At 42.2% G+C, this 19618-nt stretch overlaps 3 protein-coding genes across 5 annotated transcripts in view; 2 read left to right on the forward strand and 1 right to left on the reverse strand.

Annotated features, from left to right (window-relative positions):
- Positions 1-4228: 4228 nt before the first annotated feature.
- On the reverse strand, positions 4229-9160 carry LOC117192390. 2 transcript variants are annotated; one of them, XM_033397066.1, is made up of 4 exons: positions 8390-9154; positions 7910-8287; positions 7017-7134; positions 4229-5917 (listed from the first exon to the last, which is right to left on the reverse strand). In XM_033397066.1, the coding sequence occupies exons 1-4, from the start codon at positions 8571-8573 to the stop codon at positions 5725-5727; spliced, it is 873 nt and encodes a 290-aa protein (XP_033252957.1). In that variant the 5' UTR covers positions 8574-9154; the 3' UTR covers positions 4229-5724. The 2 variants fall into 2 exon arrangements, with proteins under 2 accessions (XP_033252957.1, XP_033252956.1); XM_033397065.1 differs by lacking the exon at positions 4229-5917 and adding an exon at positions 6186-6883 and having other exon boundaries at positions 8390-9160.
- A 1064-nt stretch (positions 9161-10224) lies between these two features.
- LOC108160520 (ADP-ribosylation factor 6) lies at positions 10225-12111 on the forward strand. Of its 2 annotated transcripts, none has more exons than XM_017294575.2 (5): positions 10225-10393; positions 11020-11133; positions 11203-11358; positions 11434-11580; positions 11655-12111. In XM_017294575.2, exons 2-5 carry the CDS (start codon positions 11052-11054, stop codon positions 11795-11797), a joined length of 528 nt encoding a protein of 175 aa, XP_017150064.1. In that variant the 5' UTR covers positions 10225-10393; positions 11020-11051; the 3' UTR covers positions 11798-12111. The 2 variants fall into 2 exon arrangements, with proteins under 2 accessions (XP_017150064.1, XP_017150065.1); XM_017294576.2 differs by having other exon boundaries at positions 10225-10364.
- A 7088-nt stretch (positions 12112-19199) lies between these two features.
- Positions 19200-19618, forward strand: part of LOC108160934 (photoreceptor-specific nuclear receptor) — a 30722-nt gene continuing 30303 nt past the window's right edge. The window contains exon 1 of the mRNA XM_017295221.2: positions 19200-19381. Coding sequence (XP_017150710.2) covers positions 19336-19381 — 46 coding nt within the window. The 5' untranslated portion in view covers positions 19200-19335. The remainder of the gene's footprint in view (positions 19382-19618) is intronic.

A 19618-nucleotide genomic window follows, 5' to 3' on the forward strand; every position in this document is an offset into this window, starting at 1 on the left:
CGCACTCCTGTTAGATCTTACTATAAAACGTGTATCTCAAAATTTCGCCCCACCCCCTTCCGCCCACACAAAGGTCGAAAATCTGTTTCAACCACAATATTGCACATTCGAGAAAACTAAAAACGCAGAATCATAGATAATGACCATATCTATCAGATTGCTGAATCTGGATCAGATCAGATCATTTTTATAGCCAATAGGAACAAATCAATTTGCAGTGGCTACGCAGCGCCCGACGTCACGCTCAGACTGATTTTCTGTCTCTCTCGCACGCACTCTTTGTCGTGTCGTTTAATATTAGCGGCGTCTGCCGGAGGAGAGCCATACTGACTTGGTATCGGGTATAACTGTAGAGTTGCGGTCTCCGCAGCAACTCACAACGTTCCCCCTCGTTTGATATGGAAACAAAAGAACGCAATGATGTGGTGCAATGGAAGATAGCGTGGGTGGGTTGGACTGCTTTGATGGAGAATTCAAGACTGCATGGGCATGGACATGGGCATGGGCTGTTGGTGGTTGCTGTGGGGGGCTGATGTTTGGGTGTTTGGTAATTCGGTGGACTGGTGGGTGTGTGGTGGCTGTGCAACTCTCACCTGGTATCGGCCCAGTGTAATTCGCACGCGTATTGCAATAATCATCGGGACAACATTGTGAGGAGACATTCGATGTTCGAAATTTACAGGTGGACGGATCTTGGGGTGGTAATTGGTCTGAGGGCAGGCATCTACGTACATAATATTTAGTATTCTTGTAGTCATAGGCTTTAGTGTGTGGTTCTGCTTCAAGTTGTTGCGTTAGTACTTAAACTAATACTAGTAGGGCTTTTAGGGGTTAGCTTTGGATAGTTATAGATTAGAATAGTAAGTTTTTCTTGTTGCGGCTGTAGATGTTGCTTTGTGCAGTTGCGAAGCAGCTTTTGTTGTAGTTTTTGTTGCGTTTTGTTACCACTTACATACTAACTAAATTTTTGTAGCACCTGTTTTTGTTTGTTTTGTTTAATTGCAGAGCATCGTTGTGTGCATCTAACGACGGAAGGGAGGGGGTTATTGTTATATACGCCAAGGGCAGGAGAGGGGTTCGGGTTAGGTGTAGGCAGCTGCAGCGTCAGGCAGGGGGCTGTGTGTGCACTGTTTGGAGGGTCCACTGGCAAAAAGCAATATCGATTTGTTCTTAAAACGCCAAGAAAAGAAAGGAGAAAAAACTAAGGGAAGGGGTCTTTAATCTATAACCAAACAGCGGGGGACCAATCGAAAATCACATAACCGGGGTCTACCCAATCAGCTCCATAAAAAGAACCTCCACTGTGGCCAAACAGTGTACAAAATACACACTCTGAGAACTGATTACGATTCTTTGAATATTCAGCAAAATCATTTAATAAACATTTGGTGGAAGACCTGCTATCAAATCGATTCTCAATTGATTGTGCAGAAGAATATACGAAATTCAAGAACTAGGACCATAAGCAAATCAACTCCAATAGATTCTAGAGTACAACAAGCTCTAAACAGTAAAGATAAAGTTCTAAAAAAAAGTTCCATCCATCTAGAACCAGCCGAAACTTAAACTTCCATGGGCAAGCGGAGCGCTACTCGAAACGCCCGCTAACCAGTGTATTTAATACAGAACCTTATAAAATCCCTTCCCTGGAAATAGCAAACAAATAAGAATCCCCTATAATAGCTAGAAAGTGAAATATCTACAAACTACAAACAAGATTCGAATTTGCATGAAAAAGTTAAGTGTAATTTATTAAGATAAGGTGTAAGCTCGATTCCGTATACGTATTGTATGTATATTGTGTGTGTGTTTAGACAAAGATAGAAAGATGGAGGGGGAGGGGGGGAGGGGGGGGGAGAGGGAGAGAGAGGGAGGTGGTACAAACAAGATGGGACCAGAAGGCCCGGAAAGCAAACAAGGTGCAAATGGAAATGGAAAATATTAATAAACCAAATTTCTGTGCAAACCCTAAACTAAAGGAAATTATAACAAAACCAAAATCATAATCATAATTATACTAGACCAAATCTAAAATAATTAATTTTTCGGATTATTGGATTGGATTACATATTGGATATTTGTTTTTGGTTGCTAGTGTGTTGCTGTTGCTTTTCTATTTGTTGCAGTGCATAATTAGGCAAGGAGTAAATAACAGAGCGAGAGCAAGAGCAAGTGAGAGAGAGACAGAGAGAGAGAGAGTGTGTGCGGTGGCTGTGCAAAAACTAAAGAAAGAAATTGTATTGTATTTGTTGTGATGTTGTTGTGGCTGTACCTGTTTCAAATATCCTCTTCATAATCTCATTCTTATTGCAGAAGTCTTCCCTACAACATTTTATCCTAAACGAATCATATTTGATGCGGCTGGTGAGGCACTCCAGCGGCTCCCGGTGCAGTTCGTATTTCAATTCGAGGCAACTAAAGTGTGCCAGTCGAGTGCCGTGGAGTACGGGTACAGGCACAGGCAGAGGTACAGGTAAACAATTACAGGTACAGTTATCATGGAATGAGCGAAAACGAGAGGCGAGCGAGGGGCAAACACATTCGACAACAGAGAGAACGGATAAAGAGAAGAGAGAGAGAGAGAAAATATAACAATTAAAACAAATTAGTATTGCTTGGCAATTTGTTGTCGTTTTCGTTGTCGTTGTTGTTGTTTTCTGTTTTCTGTTTTGTTTTTGCCGATGATGACGTAGCGCGCAGCTTCTTTTTTTGTTGCTTTGCTGCTACTGCTGCTTCTGTATTACGTCGCTTGTTGCTAATGGAAATTTCAGTCTGGTTAGTAGCAATAAAAACATTATAATTATAAGCAAAAACAATATATGTATGAAACTCTAATCGCAGGCTGTTCTCCCATCGGCTCCTGTTTCTCTAGTTGCTTTTTTTATAGTGGGCTTTTTTGTATATTAGTAGTGCTCTGCATTTCGGGTTATGATCATTTCAGGAACTTGAACTCAACGAGCATTCGAGGCAAGAAAATACAGTCCAAAGAACGAACGAAAGATCGAACGATGGAACTCTTGAGCGGCGTGCGAGTCAGACAGAAAGAGAGACAGTGAGAGAGAGAGAGAGAGAGGGAGAGTAGGAGTCGGGCGGTGATGATGGGCCGCAGCTGCCGGTTGCAGAAGTCCCGATCGTTGCAACAGGCGTGTCCGCCCCTGCGGGCAGCCGGCTGAGCCGTGGGTCCGCTATTTTATCGTATTATTATTATAGCCAGCATCAAGAAAACAATTTCATTTTTTCTCGCCCTGTCTCTCTCTAACACACACGTAGCATAGGCGGCTTTGCTTAGAGTAAAACATTAGCGCCAAGATCTCAGAGACTACAAAAGCTAGAGCAACCAAATTTGGTATCCACACTCCTAATATATCGGACTGAGACGAGTTTGTTTCAAAATTTCGCCACACCCCCCCTTCCGCCCCCGCAAAGGACGAAAATCTGGGCATATTCAAAAATCTCAGAGACTATTAAGGCTAGAGTAACCAAATTTGGTATCCGCACTCCTGTTAGATCTTACTATAAAACGTGTATCTCAAAATTTCGCCCCACCCCCTTCCGCCCACACAAAGGTCGAAAATCTGTTGCATCCACAATATTGCACATTCGAGAAAACTAAAAACGCAGAATCATAGATAATGACCATATCTATCAGATTGCTGAATCTGGATCAGATCAGATCATTTTTATAGCCAATAGGAACAAATCAATTTGCAGTGGCTACGCAGCGCCCGACGTCACGCTCAGACTGATTTTCTGTCTCTCTCGCACGCACTCTTTGTCGTGTCGTTTAATATTAGCGGCGTCTGCCGGAGGAGAGCCATACTGACTTAGTATCGGGTATAACTGTAGAGTTGCGGTCTCCGCAGCAACTCACAACGTTCCCCCTCGTTTGATATGGAAACAAAAGAACGCAATGATGTGGTGCAATGGAAGATAGCGTGGGTGGGTTGGACTGCTTTGATGGAGAATTCAAGACTGCATGGGCATGGACATGGGCATGGGCTGTTGGTGGTTGCTGTGGAGGGCTGATGTTTGGGTGTTTGGTAATTCGGTGGACTGGTGGGTGTGTGGTGGCTGTGCAACTCTCACCTGGTATCGGCCCAGTGTAATTCGCACGCGTATTGCAATAATCATCGGGACAACATTGTGAGGAGACATTCGATGTTCGGAATTTACAGGTGGACGGATCTTGGGGTGGTAATTGGTCTGAGGGCAGGCATCTACGTACATAATATTTAGTATTCTTGTAGACATAGGCTTTAGTGTGTGGTTCTGCTTCAAGTTGTTGCGTTAGTACTTAAACTAATACTAGTAGGGCTTTTAGGGGTTAGCTTTGGATAGTTATAGATTAGAAGAGTAAGTTTTTCTTGTTGCGGCTGTAGATGTTGCTTTGTGCAGTTGCGAAGCAGCTTTTGTTGTAGTTTTTGTTGCGTTTTGTTACCACTTACATACTAACTAAATTTTTGTAGCACCTGTTTTTGTTTGTTTTGTTTAATTGCAGAGCATCGTTGTGTGCATCTAACGACGGAACGGAGGGGGTTATTGTTATATACGCCAAGGGCAGGAGAGGGGTTCGGGTTAGGTGTAGGCAGCTGCAGCGTCAGGCAGGGGGCTGTGTGTGCACTGTTTGGAGGGTCCACTGGCAAAAAGCAATATCGATTTGTTCTTAAAACGCCAAGAAAAGAAAGGAGAAAAAACTAAGGGAAGGGGTCTTTAATCTATAACCAAACAGCGGGGGACCAATCGAAAATCACATAACCGGGGTCTACCCAATCAGCTCCATAAAAAGAACCTCCACTGTGGCCAAACAGTGTACAAAATACACACTCTGAGAACTGATTACGATTCTTTGAATATTCAGCAAAATCATTTAATAAACATTTGGTGGAAGACCTGCTATCAAATCGATTCTCAATTGATTGTGCAGAAGAATATACGAAATTCAAGAACTAGGACCATAAGCAAATCAACTCCAATAGATTCTAGAGTACAACAAGCTCTAAACAGTAAAGATAAAGTTCTAAAAAAAAGTTCCATCCATCTAGAACCAGCCGAAACTTAAACTTCCATGGGCAAGCGGAGCGCTACTCGAAACGCCCGCTAACCAGTGTATTTAATACAGAACCTTATAAAATCCCTTCCCTGGAAATAGCAAACAAATAAGAATCCCCTATAATAGCTAGAAAGTGAAATATCTACAAACTACAAACAAGATTCGAATTTGCATGAAAAAGTTAAGTGTAATTTATTAAGATAAGGTGTAAGCTCGATTCCGTATACGTATTGTATGTATATTGTGTGTGTGTTTAGACAAAGATAGAAAGATGGAGGGGGAGGGGGAGAGGGAGGGGAGAGGGAGGGGGAGAGGGAGAGAGAGGGAGGTGGTAAAAACAATATGGGACCAGAAGGCCCGGAAAGCAAACAAGGTGCAAATGGAAATGGAAAATATTAATAAACCAAATTTCTGTGCAAACCCTAAACTAAAGGAAATTATAACAAAACCAAAATCATAATCATAATTATACTAGACCAAATCTAAAATAATTAATTTTTCGGATTATTGGATTGGATTACATATTGGATATTTGTTTTTGGTTGCTAGTGTGTTGCTGTTGCTTTTCTATTTGTTGCAGTGCATAATTAGGCAAGGAGTAAATAACAGAGCGAGAGCGAGAGCGAGAGCAAGAGCAAGGGAGAGAGAGAGTGTGTGCGGTGGCTGTGCAAAAACTAAAGAAAGAAATTGTATTGTATTTGTTGTGATGTTGTTGTGGCTGTACCTGTTTCAAATATCCTCTTCATAATCTCATTCTTATTGCAGAAGTCTTCCCTACAACATTTTATCCTAAACGAATCATATTTGATGCGGCTGGTGAGGCACTCCAGCGGCTCCCGGTGCAGTTCGTATTTCAATTCGAGGCAACTAAAGTGTGCCAGTCGAGTGCCGTGGAGTACGGGTACAGGCACAGGCAGAGGTACAGGTACACAGTTACAGGTACAGTTATCATGGAAGGAGCGAAAACGAGAGGCGAGCGAGGGGCAAACACATTCGACAACAGAGAAAACGGATAAAGAGAAGAGAGAGAGAGAGAAAATATAACAATTAAAACAAATTAGTATTGCTTGGCAATTTGTTGTCGTTTTCGTTGTCGGTGTTGTTGTTTTCTGTTTTCTGTTTTTTTTTTTCCGATGATGACGTAGCGCGCAGCTTCTTTTTTTGTTGCTTTGCTGCTACTGCTGCTTCTGTATTACGTCGCTTGTTGCTAATGGAAATTTCAGTCTGGTTAGTAGCAATAAAAACATTATAATTATAAGCAAAAACAATATATGTATGAAACTCTAATCGCAGGCTGTTCTCCCATCGGCTCCTGTTTCTCTAGTTGCTTTTTTTATAGTGGGCTTTTTTGTATATTAGTAGTGCTCTGCATTTCGGGTTATGATCATTTCAGGAACTTGAACTCAACGAGCATTCGAGGCAAGAAAATACAGTCCAAAGAACGAACGAAAGATCGAACGATGGAACTCTTGAGCGGCGTGCGAGTCAGACAGAAAGAGAGACAGTGAGAGAGAGAGAGAGAGAGGGAGAGTAGGAGTCGGGCGGGGGGAGAGGGAGTTGGGCGGGAGAGAAACACGTGCACACGCGCACGCACCTTCGAAGGTGGCCGATGGCTGCTGCCGCACGGCATCGTTGTCACCATCCTCCCATGTGGGCGTGGCCACCGCATAGTACTTGATGACGGGCCGCAGCTGCCGGTTGCAGAAGTCCCGATCGTTGCAACAGGCGTGTCCGCCCCTGCGGGCAGCCGGCTGAGCCGTGGGTCCGCCATGGCGACCCTCGTTGCACCAGATGAAGCGGCCCGGCGGAAAGCTCTGCGACATATTCAGGCATCTGGACCGAGTAAGGGGTGTGTGGCAGCGATGCCGCTCGATTATACATATTCGATTCTCGGGAGGTGCAAGACCTACATATGATCTAACAAGTGGGGCCGAGCCGAGCCGGACTGGGGCTGGCTGAGACTTACCGGAAACTGAAGATGATCTTGTTGTCCGCATTCTTCTCCACCGACGTGAAGCAGTAGCCGTCCGTCTCGCAGATCTGGTTCGTCTCCTTGCAGATGTCGCAGTGACATTTTACGGTTTCTAGCGGGAGAAAGAGAGACAGAGAACGGAATTAGCTAGAACTAAGCGAGAAAGTATATACATATAATCTATGGGAAATATAAACTAATGGGAAAATTAATGCTTAGCACATCATAAATCATATGCTGTTCAATCGAAACTTCTTGACTGATGATAACCGCAGGGCGTACTGCCAATAACCATGCCCAGAGGACGGCTGGCGAAGCACACGCTAACGCACCGCAGAGGCAGAGGTAAGGCGCGATAAAACAAAAACAAAAGCATTTAGCATTTAGCATTAACAAAAGCAGACGATGGAAGGAAGACAAGTGTAAAGTGGAAGGCCAGACAGAAGCGACCAGTTTTTTGCCACTCCTCCCTGCTTGCTACCTGGGCCGGGGTTTTTTTCTGTCGGTTCCGAGTCGATTGCAGGCCGTTGCAAGTGAAACTGCATGCAATGCAGGCGGCAATGCACCCAGTGAATGCAATATATGGGGGTGTCTGGTTGCGGATTGCCGTGTGGCAGTGGGGCACGAGAGTTGTCTGGCTAGCGACTGCAGCTCATTGACACCGAGCGCTGACGTCGGACGGAGCTGGAGTTGGAGTTGGAGTTCGTAATGGTAATGTAGACGACCCAGACGGCCGGCGGGCTTTTCAGCTCCATTCAAAGTCTTTGAGGTGTTACAGTCACGCGAAGGAATGGCTGCTGCCTCTTCAACTGCTGCTCTCCATTCATTAAGCGCTTTCGTCTGGCCTGGCCATATCTGATCTGATCCCCTACTGCCTTTGGACTTACTGTCGTGCTTCTTGCTGCTCTGTTGCTGTTGCGGCACGTAGAGTGGCAACTGCGTGACGTGCGGCTTTGGGGCAGCGGCTGATCCATCGCCGTCTTGCGGCAGCAGCATAGCCACTGCACTGTTGTTGCTGTAGCCGTGGCTATTGCTGTTGTTGAGGCTGCTTTTGTTATTGCTGTTGATGTTGCTGTCATGGCTCCTGTTATCAGCGGACAACGTCGTCAGCGATGTCGACGTCGATTTTGTTAGATAAGCCTGGCCAGCTGTTTCGTCTGCTTTCAGCGTTGGCGCTGCTTCTGGTGGTGGCTGCCACTTGCCTGCTTCGGAGGTGGTGGCCCCGATCGAGGAACTGGTATTCATGACCAATTCAATTGGGGTGGCTGCAAAGTGTGTCGGAAATTAGGTTAGTTTCGCACCTGCGGCAAGCGCACGAGGGCCGCCCCGAGCTCCATCCTCCCATCCCCAACGGAAACACGACTTACCGCAGCTGGAGCTGAGGAGCAGCAGAGCGCCCATGAGAAGCAGCCAGGGCAGGGAGAACATCGTGTCTTTGTGTTGATTATAGACGGGGCAGGGGCTGGTTTTCGCTTCTTTTGTCGCTGCTTCCCCTGCGCCTATCACGCTGGGGGCTTTTCTTTTGTTTTCCGTACACACACACATGCACATAAAGAAGCGGGCGGGCACACACACACGCACACAAGTGCAAGTTCAAAGTCTGGACTGGATTGGATGCAATTTATTTGCTTCTTATTCCTCGTATGCCAGGAATAGGTGGAGCGAGAGCGGGACCGATTGGGCCGTGCCCGTGCGAGTAGGGAGGGCCGGAGGAAAAAGTCCTCTGCAGACGGCCTCTAATTTCCCCTGTACTGCGCATTTATCGCGTAGGACTCGCACTGAGTACGTCGAAACAGGTTCACATTTTGCCGCTGCATGGCTTGGGGTGTTCCACTGATCAAAACACTGCGGCACTCGATGAAGTCTAATATTAAGCCAATTTCCACCCAATTGGAAGAAAAACTACATATATCACATTTCACGGACGAGGGCGATTTTCAGGCGTATCAAGTGATTTCCGCACTATAGCGCGTGGATTGACAACAATCCCTTATTCAAAATTGTGACCGGCACTTGTAAGCTTATTGTGCACTTAGCTGTTTGCATTAATTGCACTTATTTTTATGTTAAAACGCTGAATTTTGTGCAGCGAAAAATTCGCGTATTGCGTGCAGCAACAACAATTTTTGACACACGTTGAGTGTGACCGTAAAATATAAATATACCGTAAATATACTGACGAATTGCTTCTTCCTCCTTCTGCTACTGCTGTGTCTGCTTCTCTGTTATTGGTCTCCACCGTGGCGCATTGTGTGCAGACGTTTTCGCGGCTATTTTTATTTCGTTTTTGCGGAAATTTCCAACAATGTCCGCTAATGTTGTTTTAGTTGATAAAATATACCGTCCGACCTTCAGAAATATACCAAAATATACCGCCTCATTTAAAAAATATCCCGAAAATATACTGAGGAATTCCAGTTATATTATACGTTTTTGATATTCTGTCGAATATTACTAGCTAGATAGAACCCGCTATCCTGCCCACATAATTTTATGCAATTAATGAACCCATTTTCTACTTGAGTGGTTTATTATATATAATTGCTTTTATTCGATTTTGTCTAAAAGAAGATTTTGCGGACAAGGTCAAACAAAAAAAAACGGTTAATAATGCTGGCTAACTAATACCCTCAGCCCTGCCCACATAGTTTTATTCTATTGATAAATACATTTTCTACAAGACTAACTACTTTTAAGTAGTTGACTAAAACAAGGTTTAAGCAAAAATTCGATAGTAAATCCCAATAAGAATAATTATTAGACCTGGAGAAACATCGATTGCAACATCGATAAGAAATCGTTTTTTCGGAAACATCGTTAGCGCACTAATAGCCTTTTACACTGTGCTTACATGCGCAGACGCAGGGTGTTGCGTCAGGCGAATAGCTGATTTGAGTGTTTGATCACGATCAAGAAAATTATGGGAAACGACAATAAAATTAACAAAAGAGACTTGATGATTTATCATATTCAGTCATTTCTTTGCATAGCTGTTTGAAGTTCTTTCATCGGCCCCCCTTGTAATGTCTCTATGGCCTCATTCGCCGCAAAAGTTAGCAAAGTCTTGTGTCATAGCACCATAAGCAATGCGGCAAATCAACAATTTACAGAGTACCATGTATGTATTAATTCAGTATGTTCCCAGTTGGCAGTTGGTATTTTTTAGCCCAGATTCATGACATCGCTTTCGCTTACGGTCACATACAAATAAAGATTTAGTGCAAAATTGTTGTTGTTAGCTTACTTTTTTAGCAGTTTTATTTTTGCAAATGCATTTGGTGTCTGCCCACTACACGTTGGCACTTTATGCTTAAATATATTAGGCGCGCGTCGATCGAATTGGTGCGTAATCATAATCATCAAGACATTGGGTGTGTATATGTATTGGTGTATTTCGGGCGTGTATGTGACGTGTTAGGCAAGAAGCACTGAAATTCCTCAAAACGCTTCTATGATATTGACCCAAGCCCGAACCTGAACACAAACCCAAGCCGGCTTTAGCTGTACCTTCGACATTCTGGTCGCCGTTAAATACATCCATTTTTTTGTTTAATTTATGCTCACTTTATCTGCTCTGCTCTGCTGTTTGTGCGCCCAAGCGGCCAATTGAATGAAGCTCTTCGCTGAACATAACTGATAAATTCTGCTTTTGCCCCTGCCCCTTTCTCTCTCGCTCTCTGTCTGAGTTCGAGTTTAACGCTGGCTATGGTGTTGTCGCTGGCAGTTAAGCACACAACACAATGTAAGTTAAATTATTATGCAAAATAATGCTCCAACTTCCGTTGACGCATTGTGGTACATACTCGTGTCGTATCGTATGTACGTGTATGGCTTGCGCCTCCTCGTGGCAACGTATTCATTTTTGATACGTGAACTCCCATCCAGCACTATCTGCAAACCCACTGACCCTGGCTCTGGCTCTGGCTCTGGCTCTATTCCAATAGACACTTATCTACTTATGTATATGTATATCACTTTACATTTATTCAATTTACAGATTGGCTAGCGTTTGATGGATGACACATCACCATGGGAAAGCTACTATCAAAAATTTTCGGCAACAAAGAGATGCGAATTCTCATGCTCGGGCTGGACGCGGCGGGCAAAACAAGTAAGCAGGCCGCTAGCCGGCGATCGAATTACAAGGTGCAAGAACTAATTTACTCCCCAATTCTCGCAGCGATCCTGTACAGACTCAAACTAGGGCAATCGGTTACAACGATACCAACTGTGGGCTTCAATGTCGAAACTGTGACGTATCGGAATGTCAAGTTCAATGTGTGGGACGTTGGTGGGCAGGATAAAATTCGACCGCTCTGGAGACACTACTACACAGGTAATCATTTATTCCGGGGCAAAAAAGCTGACAAAGTTCTGAATTGTACAATATTAACGAACTGTTGGTCTGAAGGGACACAGGGTCTTATTTTCGTAGTGGACTGTGCGGATCGAGATCGAATAGACGAAGCCCGCACGGAACTGCATAGGATAATTAACGATAGAGAGATGCGGGACGCCATCATACTGATATTTGCTAACAAACAGGATCTTCCTGATGGTAATTATTATCGGATAAGTCCACACGGATTCAAAATTCAACATTCACATCCCATCCTGTATTGTGTCTTTCAGCAATGAAACCCCATGAAATCCAGGAAAAACTAGGCTTGACTAGAATAAGAGATCGCAATTGGTATGTCCAACCATCGTGTGCCACAACTGGCGATGGCCTATCTGAGGGCCTCACGTGGTTAACGTCTAACCATAAGTTATGAGAATCATAATCCATATTTTGTATATGTATAATGGCATGTATTATTCGAAGCGAAGCAAAAGCAAAAATATTCTATTTTATTTATACAACAAAACAAAAGAAAAACATAACGCAAGCGCATAGTTAAAAGCCCAATAATGAACGTACATAAATTAAAGAAATGTTGAAGCTTGTATACAGAAGTCAGGTGGATATATATATATATATTGATTATATATACATACTCTCAATTAACCACCCAATATTCTCACTAGTAAAATACACATACGAATAAACGAAGCATCAAAAAATAAAAAGGCAAATCATAAATATGCGTACATTAAATGCGTAAAGTACAGAGACAAAAGCAGAACAACAGAAACTAGAGTTAAGAAAGTTTTTCTTGTAAATTATATTGAGACATGTAAGCAATAAGTTGAAAGCTGTTTATTGCAACTGTTACTATATGACTTGAACGACGGGAACGAGTCTTAAATAAAAATTGTAAATAAATATTCAAATTAAAGCCCATACAAGAATCAAACAACAAATAAAACAAAACACCGATCAATTGAACAAACCCATAGCTTTATACATTAATTTAAATATAAAAAAATAGTCACGGTGCCTTCCTCAGTCGTCTAAGTGTGTCAGTCCTCGATCCTTACATTTTCCGTTCCGTTCCGAACGATGTGCAGTATGGGAAATGTATCCTATTTTCTAGACTAACTTCCACGAGTCAACGGTTCAGTGTCAGATGCAGTGGGTTTGTATTGTTTATCCATTTGGAAATGCAAACATGCCATGTCCAAGACCAGGCCCACAATTGCCAGCAAGGGGAGGAAAGCGTACTCGTATCTGAGCGTGAAGGGTCAAACAAGGCGTTCAGTAATTGCTCTTTGTTTCCCATGACTACCTCTCAAAGTTGATGTATTTATTGAAATTAACCTGATATTACATTTATGTATGTGTATGTACACACGCCTTTTTAAAATCCTTTAAAGCCCTTTGGCTGCTTTGTGACTTTTTAATTGATAGGAGTGCATATTTACTTGAAAATATTATACTTTTATTTAATTAATAGATGACGAGAAGAATTAAACCAAGCCTTGGTAGTCGGGTATTCCTACTCCTACTCAAACTCATGATTCATAATACAAGAAGAAGGGCATTTTGTGAATTTCTGAAACGAAATTAGATATCTTTCTTTTAATGCTTGCACGGAAAAGTCTGTAGAAATTCCACTAACTTAAGTTCTTATAGTCTTCGACAGAAATATTACTATTTTAGTTGAAAAATGTTTACTGAAAAAAATAAAATAAAAGTAAAAGATGCATTTCAGATACGCATTAAAGTAATAAATATTAGGGTCCAGATAGTCCATAGCTGAAAAGATAGCTGCAATGTCAATGATTTAATTTAAAATATTTAATATTATATTTGAATTTAATTGCCACATATTCATTGCGTTTTTCAATTGAGTTTTAATGGTTTATACGTAGCAACTGCGAAAAGAGTTTCCATCTATTATACCCTGTACTCGAAATGTACAGGTGTGTAAAAGCCAAACGAAAGCATATGTGCTCGTATGTATGTGTATATATTCTTAATCAGTACCGACTGACTGATTAGCCATCCGTTTGTACCTTTTCATTGACGCCTCGATTATCGAGATTATAGTGGAGTAGTAACCGGATTTTGTGATAAGACTGGGGTGTTTCAAGTATTTGCCACACCCCATTCCACCACTGCAAGCAGCTGAAAATATCACCCCACCTGCTGGGATTAAGCCCCCTTGAGAATGTTTGTGAGATTTGGGCAAAAAAGATACGGAAACAGAAAACTTCACCGAATCGTTGGAAACGGCACTGGTAGTTCCTTGGTGACAAGTATACCCTGACGCATATTTAGATGTCAATAAGTTTAAATTCGGAGCATAAAAATGTTAGCTATTATGAATTTTAAATATATTATTTTAATGCTATGAATAATTCTGTGTGAATTTCTAATGGAATATCAAAGTGCATTTAGTTAGTTCTAATTTTGCGAAAATAAAGTATAAATATGTAGATGTAGATCTTGAATATTAAAAATTTGTTGCTTAACTTAAACCTACGACAAGTTATAGATGACACAACTGGCATGATAGGGGCTTACCTGTCCTAGAAAAAAAGTTTTAATGTCGGTATTACACTTCTTCGAGTGTAACCAGGCTAACGCCTTCTTCCTATTGTCCAAGTCGTAAAACCTCAAAGTCTCTCTAAAGTATTGAACTATCTAAAAAAATCCCAGAAAATTGGCCCAATCTCGAGGACTGCAATAATTTTCAACTTTTTTTATCGCTGAATTTAGCTTTTTTGTTTAACATTTTTAAGGTCAGATTGGAAATGTCCATATGCAGTGTATTTTTTAGTCTTATTCCCGCCTTGTTTGCCACCTGTCATCACACCTGGACTTTTCATTGATAAAAAGCGTAAATATAGATAAGATATTTATATATTTACATAGCTATATAGATACTGAGTACTGCGTATCTTATCCTACAGAGAAGCTACTGACCTCTACAAAAGTTTTAAATTTTTCCAAATTACAAGACTTTGTCAAGACTTATCAAGTACTCTCTAACGTCACAGCCCCAATTCAAAGTAGACGAATTCAAGGAACTGCTCCACGTGTCCACGCTCTAATCTAGCGATTACAGAGGATTCTGGGAAAGTATTGCGACATCAGACGGGTCGTATGAAAGGAACTTGGGACGATGCTACTCCTGGTCCTGGGCGTACTTCTCATGATCTAGTATCAGCTCTGAATCCGCACCTTCAATGACTCCACCCAGAAGCTCAAATTTTTCCTTTGAATAATTAAATTGCGAGTTTTGATTGATTAAATAAAGTGCACAGCCAGCCAGCCTGCACTGCCCGCCCTTGACTTGATGGAGACCGACCCAAGGCACGAATATGTACACATGCATACATACATACGTAATACGAATAGAAACACACGCATACATTTTTCCTTCCCTTTGTTTTTTCTTTTGTTTCTTTCTTTTCCGCGCGTGCCGAACGTAATTCGGTTCTGCCGACCGTGCGCAGTAGCAGAGAACTTCGTTTTATCTTTTCGTCTTCTTTGCGCCTGCGTCGACAGAACTCTTTTTCTTTCTTCGCTTTGCATTTGCTATTTTCCGCGCGTGCCGAACGTAATTCGGTTCTGCCGACCGTTCGCAGTAGCAGAGAACTTCGTTTTATCTTTTCGTCTTCTTTGCGTCTGCGTCGACAGAACTCTTTTGCTTTGTTCTTTGCTATTTGCAATCGTCACACGGAGTTTTAATAAGTGAAAATAAGTAATCTGTGATTATTATTATTATCAGGTAAGTGCAGTTTTTAAATAATTAATAATATGTGTTGTACGCGTGTTAAATAAAAAATTATTTCAGCGACGGTGAAGATGAAAGTACCCGACGAGCCAGCAGAAAAAGTGATTCGGAAGGCTATTCACAACATTAAGAATAGTCATTTTCAGAAGACCTCAAGAGAAAAAAAATACAAAGCAGACAATAATGAATAATAATAAATAAAAATAATTGGAAAAATAAACAATTACAATGTATTACTTTTTATATTAAATGCATGATTTTTCGTGAAAAATCATCACTTATTAAGTGCATGATATTTAGGTAAAAATCATCACCTATAAAATGCATGATTTTTAGGTAAAAATCATCGCTTATTATGTGCATGATCTTTAGCCAAAATCATGCATTTAATAAGCGATGATTTAAGCCAAAAAATCATCACTTACAAAATGCATGATTTTTCGTGAAAAATCATCGCTTATTAAGTCATGATTTTTCGGCAATGCTCGATGACAATTTCATCGATTATGCCCTAGGACATATCCATGTTAATGTCATCAGCTCAGCGTATGGCCGGTCATCGACTATGTCATCGGGGGTAGTGACGCGGTCATCGACGTGTCAGCAGCTGAGTCATTAATGACCCGTACTGCAGGGTATATTTGTATGTCCATGCTCGCATGTGTATATCTGTGTGTGTGTGTGTTGTGTATGTATCAAATGTCAAGAACCAACTCTCCGACTATGTTTCTCTCTTTCTCTCTTCTCTTGACTCTCTCTCTCGCTCGCATGCTCCTCCCTCCTGCAGTGTGGTGGGCGTGGCCATCGCGGCAAAGCGCTTTGACTTTTCAGAGTACAGAGTGCCAGCTGAATGTTGTATTCCGACATCTCTTTTGTTACAAAGTTAATGTCGGCGCATTAAGCATACCAAAAGCTCCTCAGTGAAGTCGGGAGCTCAAACCCCCTCAAAAACTGGGGGCAGCCCCCCAGTAGCAGCAACCTTTATTGATTATTGGATCAGTGGACTTTCGGATTTTTGTTTTTTTAGCCTTTTCGTTTCGAACCTTTGGGGTAATGCGAAATTCTATTCAGTACTTTGGATGTCGAGAGTTTCCTTTGTTCGTATATATACATACATACATACATATATACATACATATGTATATGAAATACTCGATATGTAAACTTAGATGTGTGCACATTTACTGTTATCTATCGGATAAATGCATATCGACGTACTAATACCCTTTATCCCTAACCGAATATTTTTTTTTCCGGACCATCAATGGTATTCACTTTACTGAATACTTAGGAGGTAATTAGTTCCTCTTTTGTAACAGAGATGTACATATGTACGTTCATAAGCTTAAACACTATTATGTGGGTATTTGGAATGCATCTGCACATTGTTCATGCAGATACTTACAATTTTGGGTTCGTAGACAGCCACACATCCCGATCACACCCAATAGCCATAAAAAGAAACAGTTTACCCTCAAATGCAATTACAGTTGACTGGGAAGACCCTCGACAGTGGGGGCAACAGTGAGGGGGAAAGTTCGGCGGAAAGGCGTCGTCCGCTGTTCCCCGTTGGAAGAGGGCAGAAGGCATGGCAAATCCAAAGGCACCAGCATCACACAGGTATTATAAAACAACGAGGGGGAACGTTGTGAGTTGCTGCGGACACCGCAACTCTACGGTTATACCCGATACTAAGTCAGTATGGCTCTCCTCCGGCAGACGCCGGAGAGAGACAGAAAATCAGTCTGATCGTGACGTCGGGCGCTGCGTAGCCACTGCAAATTGATTTGTTCCTATTGGCTATAAAAATGATCTGATCTGATCCAGATTCAGCAATCTGATAGATATGGTCATTATCTATGATTCTGCGTTTTTAGTTTTCTCGAATGTGCAATATTGTGGATGCAACAGACTTTCGTTCTTTGTGTGGGCGGAAGGGGGTGGGGCGAAATTTTGAGATACACGTTTTATAGTAAGATCTAACAGGAGTGCGGATACCAAATTTGGTTACTCTAGCCTTAATAGTCTCTGAGATTTTTGAATATCCCCAGATTTTCGTCCTTTGCGGGGGCGGAAGGGGGTGTGGCGAAATTTTGAAACAAACTCGTCTCGGTCCGATATATTAGGAGTGTGGATACCAAATTTGGTTGCTCTAGCTTTTGTAGTCTCTGAGATCTAGGCGCTAATGTTTTACTCTAAGCAAAGCCGCCTACGTGTGTGTTAGAGAGAGACAGGGCGAGAAAAAATGAAATTGTTTTCTTGATGCTGGCTATAATAATAATACGATAAAATTCAGATTCCGCAGTCTTAAAGATATGGTCATTCTCTACAATTCAACGTTTTTGGTTTTCTCATATCTTTAAAATTGTGGATGCCACAGATTTTCGTCCTTTGTGGGGGCGGAAGTGGGCGGGGCGAAGTTTTGAAATTTTTGTAGCAGTGACATATCACAGAAGTCTGGATCCAAAACATCGTTGCTCTAGCTCTTATAGTCTTTGAGCACTAGGCGCTGAATGGGACGGACAGACGGACAGAGGGACGGACGGACAGACAGACAGGGCTCAATCGACTCGGCTATTGATGCTGATCAAGAATATATATACTTTATGGGGTCGGAAACGATTCCTTCTGGACGTTACACACATCCACTTTTACCACAAATCTAATATACCCCAATACTCATTTTGAGTATCGGGTATAAAAACAAAATGTCAAAGCCCAAGACGATTATAGAAGCGCAAGCCGCGCAGCTGCGTCACACCAACAGTGCTGCCTGTCTAGTAGTTTTCCCACTAGATATATTGGTTACTGAATTTTTACAAAAATGTAGAGCATTCCATTAAAGATATCTTTCGAGAATCGATCCCAAAGGATCCGAATAAATTTTCCATTTGGTGTCTTCATTTGACCAAAAACTGTCTAGCTTCAAAGGAAGTTAACGGATCGCTATGATCATGATTCGAAACATATTTGAAGGGAATTAAGTTGTTGCACTAACTAATTAATGATTATGCCTAAAACATACCTAGTCACACTTTATTTGAGCACATATGTATTTAAACAAACTCTGGGATCTATATCGGTAGTTTTTGTTTCTTGAGCCAAATCTAGTGAGCTTTAATGGACAAGGCCTGGCAGCACTGACTCTCACTGTAGGAGTGATTCTGCGAGTGCGAGGGTGACTATGAGTGGGGACTGCCAGTGCTCCATTGCTCTCCTTCCTTCTTCCTCTAATCGCTTAGTCATGATGGCGGCGTTCTCTGTTTCAGTGTGAGCGTGCGTATGAGTGTGTGTGTGCGCAGAGAGCGCAGAGCCGGGTGTTTATTGGAGATTGCGATTGTGGCTTGGCTTACATACAGCAACAGAGCGTCGGATGCCACAGTATCAAGAAGGAACGAATCAAAGCAAGCCAGCAAGCAAATGCGCCACCAGAGTTGCCACTAAAAGTCTTCCTCCTCGGCCCTCGGAGTGGGCGACAGTTGGGGGTTGGGTTGCGGGTGCGGTTATCCTTGCCATTCTTGTTGCTTTTGCTGCTTGCTGCTACGCTCGCTGCTCGATGCTCGCTGCTCGATGCTCGATGCTCTCTGCTCTTAGCAGGGTAATGTATGGTATGGTCCTTGCTGGTGGTGGTGTGCTTTTTGTTCTCACTGCAATCACACACACATACTCACATACACACACAGAGAGACATTCATATGAACGAACGCCCGCCCTGTGCCCACTCACCGACCACGGATTATATCTACAGATTTTGTCCTATTTCGGGGTTGGCTGGATGGCTGGTTGGCTGCTTGACTGCTGGAGTGGACACATCACTGTTTAGCTCCTGTCATGGTTTTATGATAAATATGAAATCGTACATCGAGACGTTCACATCATCGTCGCTGCATCGTCGCTCTCGTAGCCGTCTCCGATCCGCTCCGTTGTCAGTGCCGTCGGATCAGCGCGGTACGGTTTCTATCCGCCTCAGAATCAGGAGCCCAGTTCCAGTTTCCGTTTCAGTTTCGTTGCCGGAAATACGGTTGCCGTCGTTAGAAGTGTAGGATGGAGCCTACTACGTCGAAAGTCAAAATACGAGTACACTTCTTTAACGTTTAATCGATTGACGTGCTAAAATATTAACTAGTGTTCTATTCAATTCAACGTCGTGCTTATATATCCAAAAATATTTCCCGTAACATCTCGATATGAATAAGGACGAAAGTCTATCGGAAACCCGCCCCGAATCCCAAGGTAATTTCAGTTTTCCTGTGTACCGTGAACAAGCAATCAAATCCCACCGAATGGTTACTTTTTCAATATCCACGAAGAAACCAAATTGGTTCTGTTTCGATTTTTGTGATTGGAAGTTCCTTTTTTTAAATTCAAATGAAGAAAAAAAGGTTTAAATATCACGTTTTATGAAAAATCTCGATAAACCAATCGTATAAAAACATATACATAAAAACTTATACTCTTGATCGCCAATAG

The sequence above is a fragment of the Drosophila miranda genome (assembly GCF_003369915.1).
Source record: "Drosophila miranda strain MSH22 chromosome Y unlocalized genomic scaffold, D.miranda_PacBio2.1 Contig_Y2_pilon, whole genome shotgun sequence".
Lineage (NCBI taxonomy): Eukaryota > Metazoa > Arthropoda > Insecta > Diptera > Drosophilidae > Drosophila > Drosophila miranda.

Coding starts and splice junctions, on each gene's coding strand:
- LOC117192390 (XM_033397065.1), bottom strand. CDS start 8,573: ATGTGCATGTGTGTGTGTACGGAAAACAAAAGAAAAGCCCCCAGCGTG. Junction 7,135..7,909: donor GAGCAGCAAGAAGCACGACA/GTAAGTCCAAAG, acceptor TTCTCCCGCTAG/AAACCGTAAAATGTCACTGC. Junction 6,884..7,016: donor AAGATCATCTTCAGTTTCCG/GTAAGTCTCAGC, acceptor TACTCGGTCCAG/ATGCCTGAATATGTCGCAGA.
- LOC108160520 (XM_017294575.2), top strand. CDS start 11,052: ATGGGAAAGCTACTATCAAAAATTTTCGGCAACAAAGAGATGCGAATT. Junction 11,359..11,433: donor CTGGAGACACTACTACACAG/GTAATCATTTAT, acceptor GTTGGTCTGAAG/GGACACAGGGTCTTATTTTC. Junction 11,581..11,654: donor CAAACAGGATCTTCCTGATG/GTAATTATTATC, acceptor TGTGTCTTTCAG/CAATGAAACCCCATGAAATC.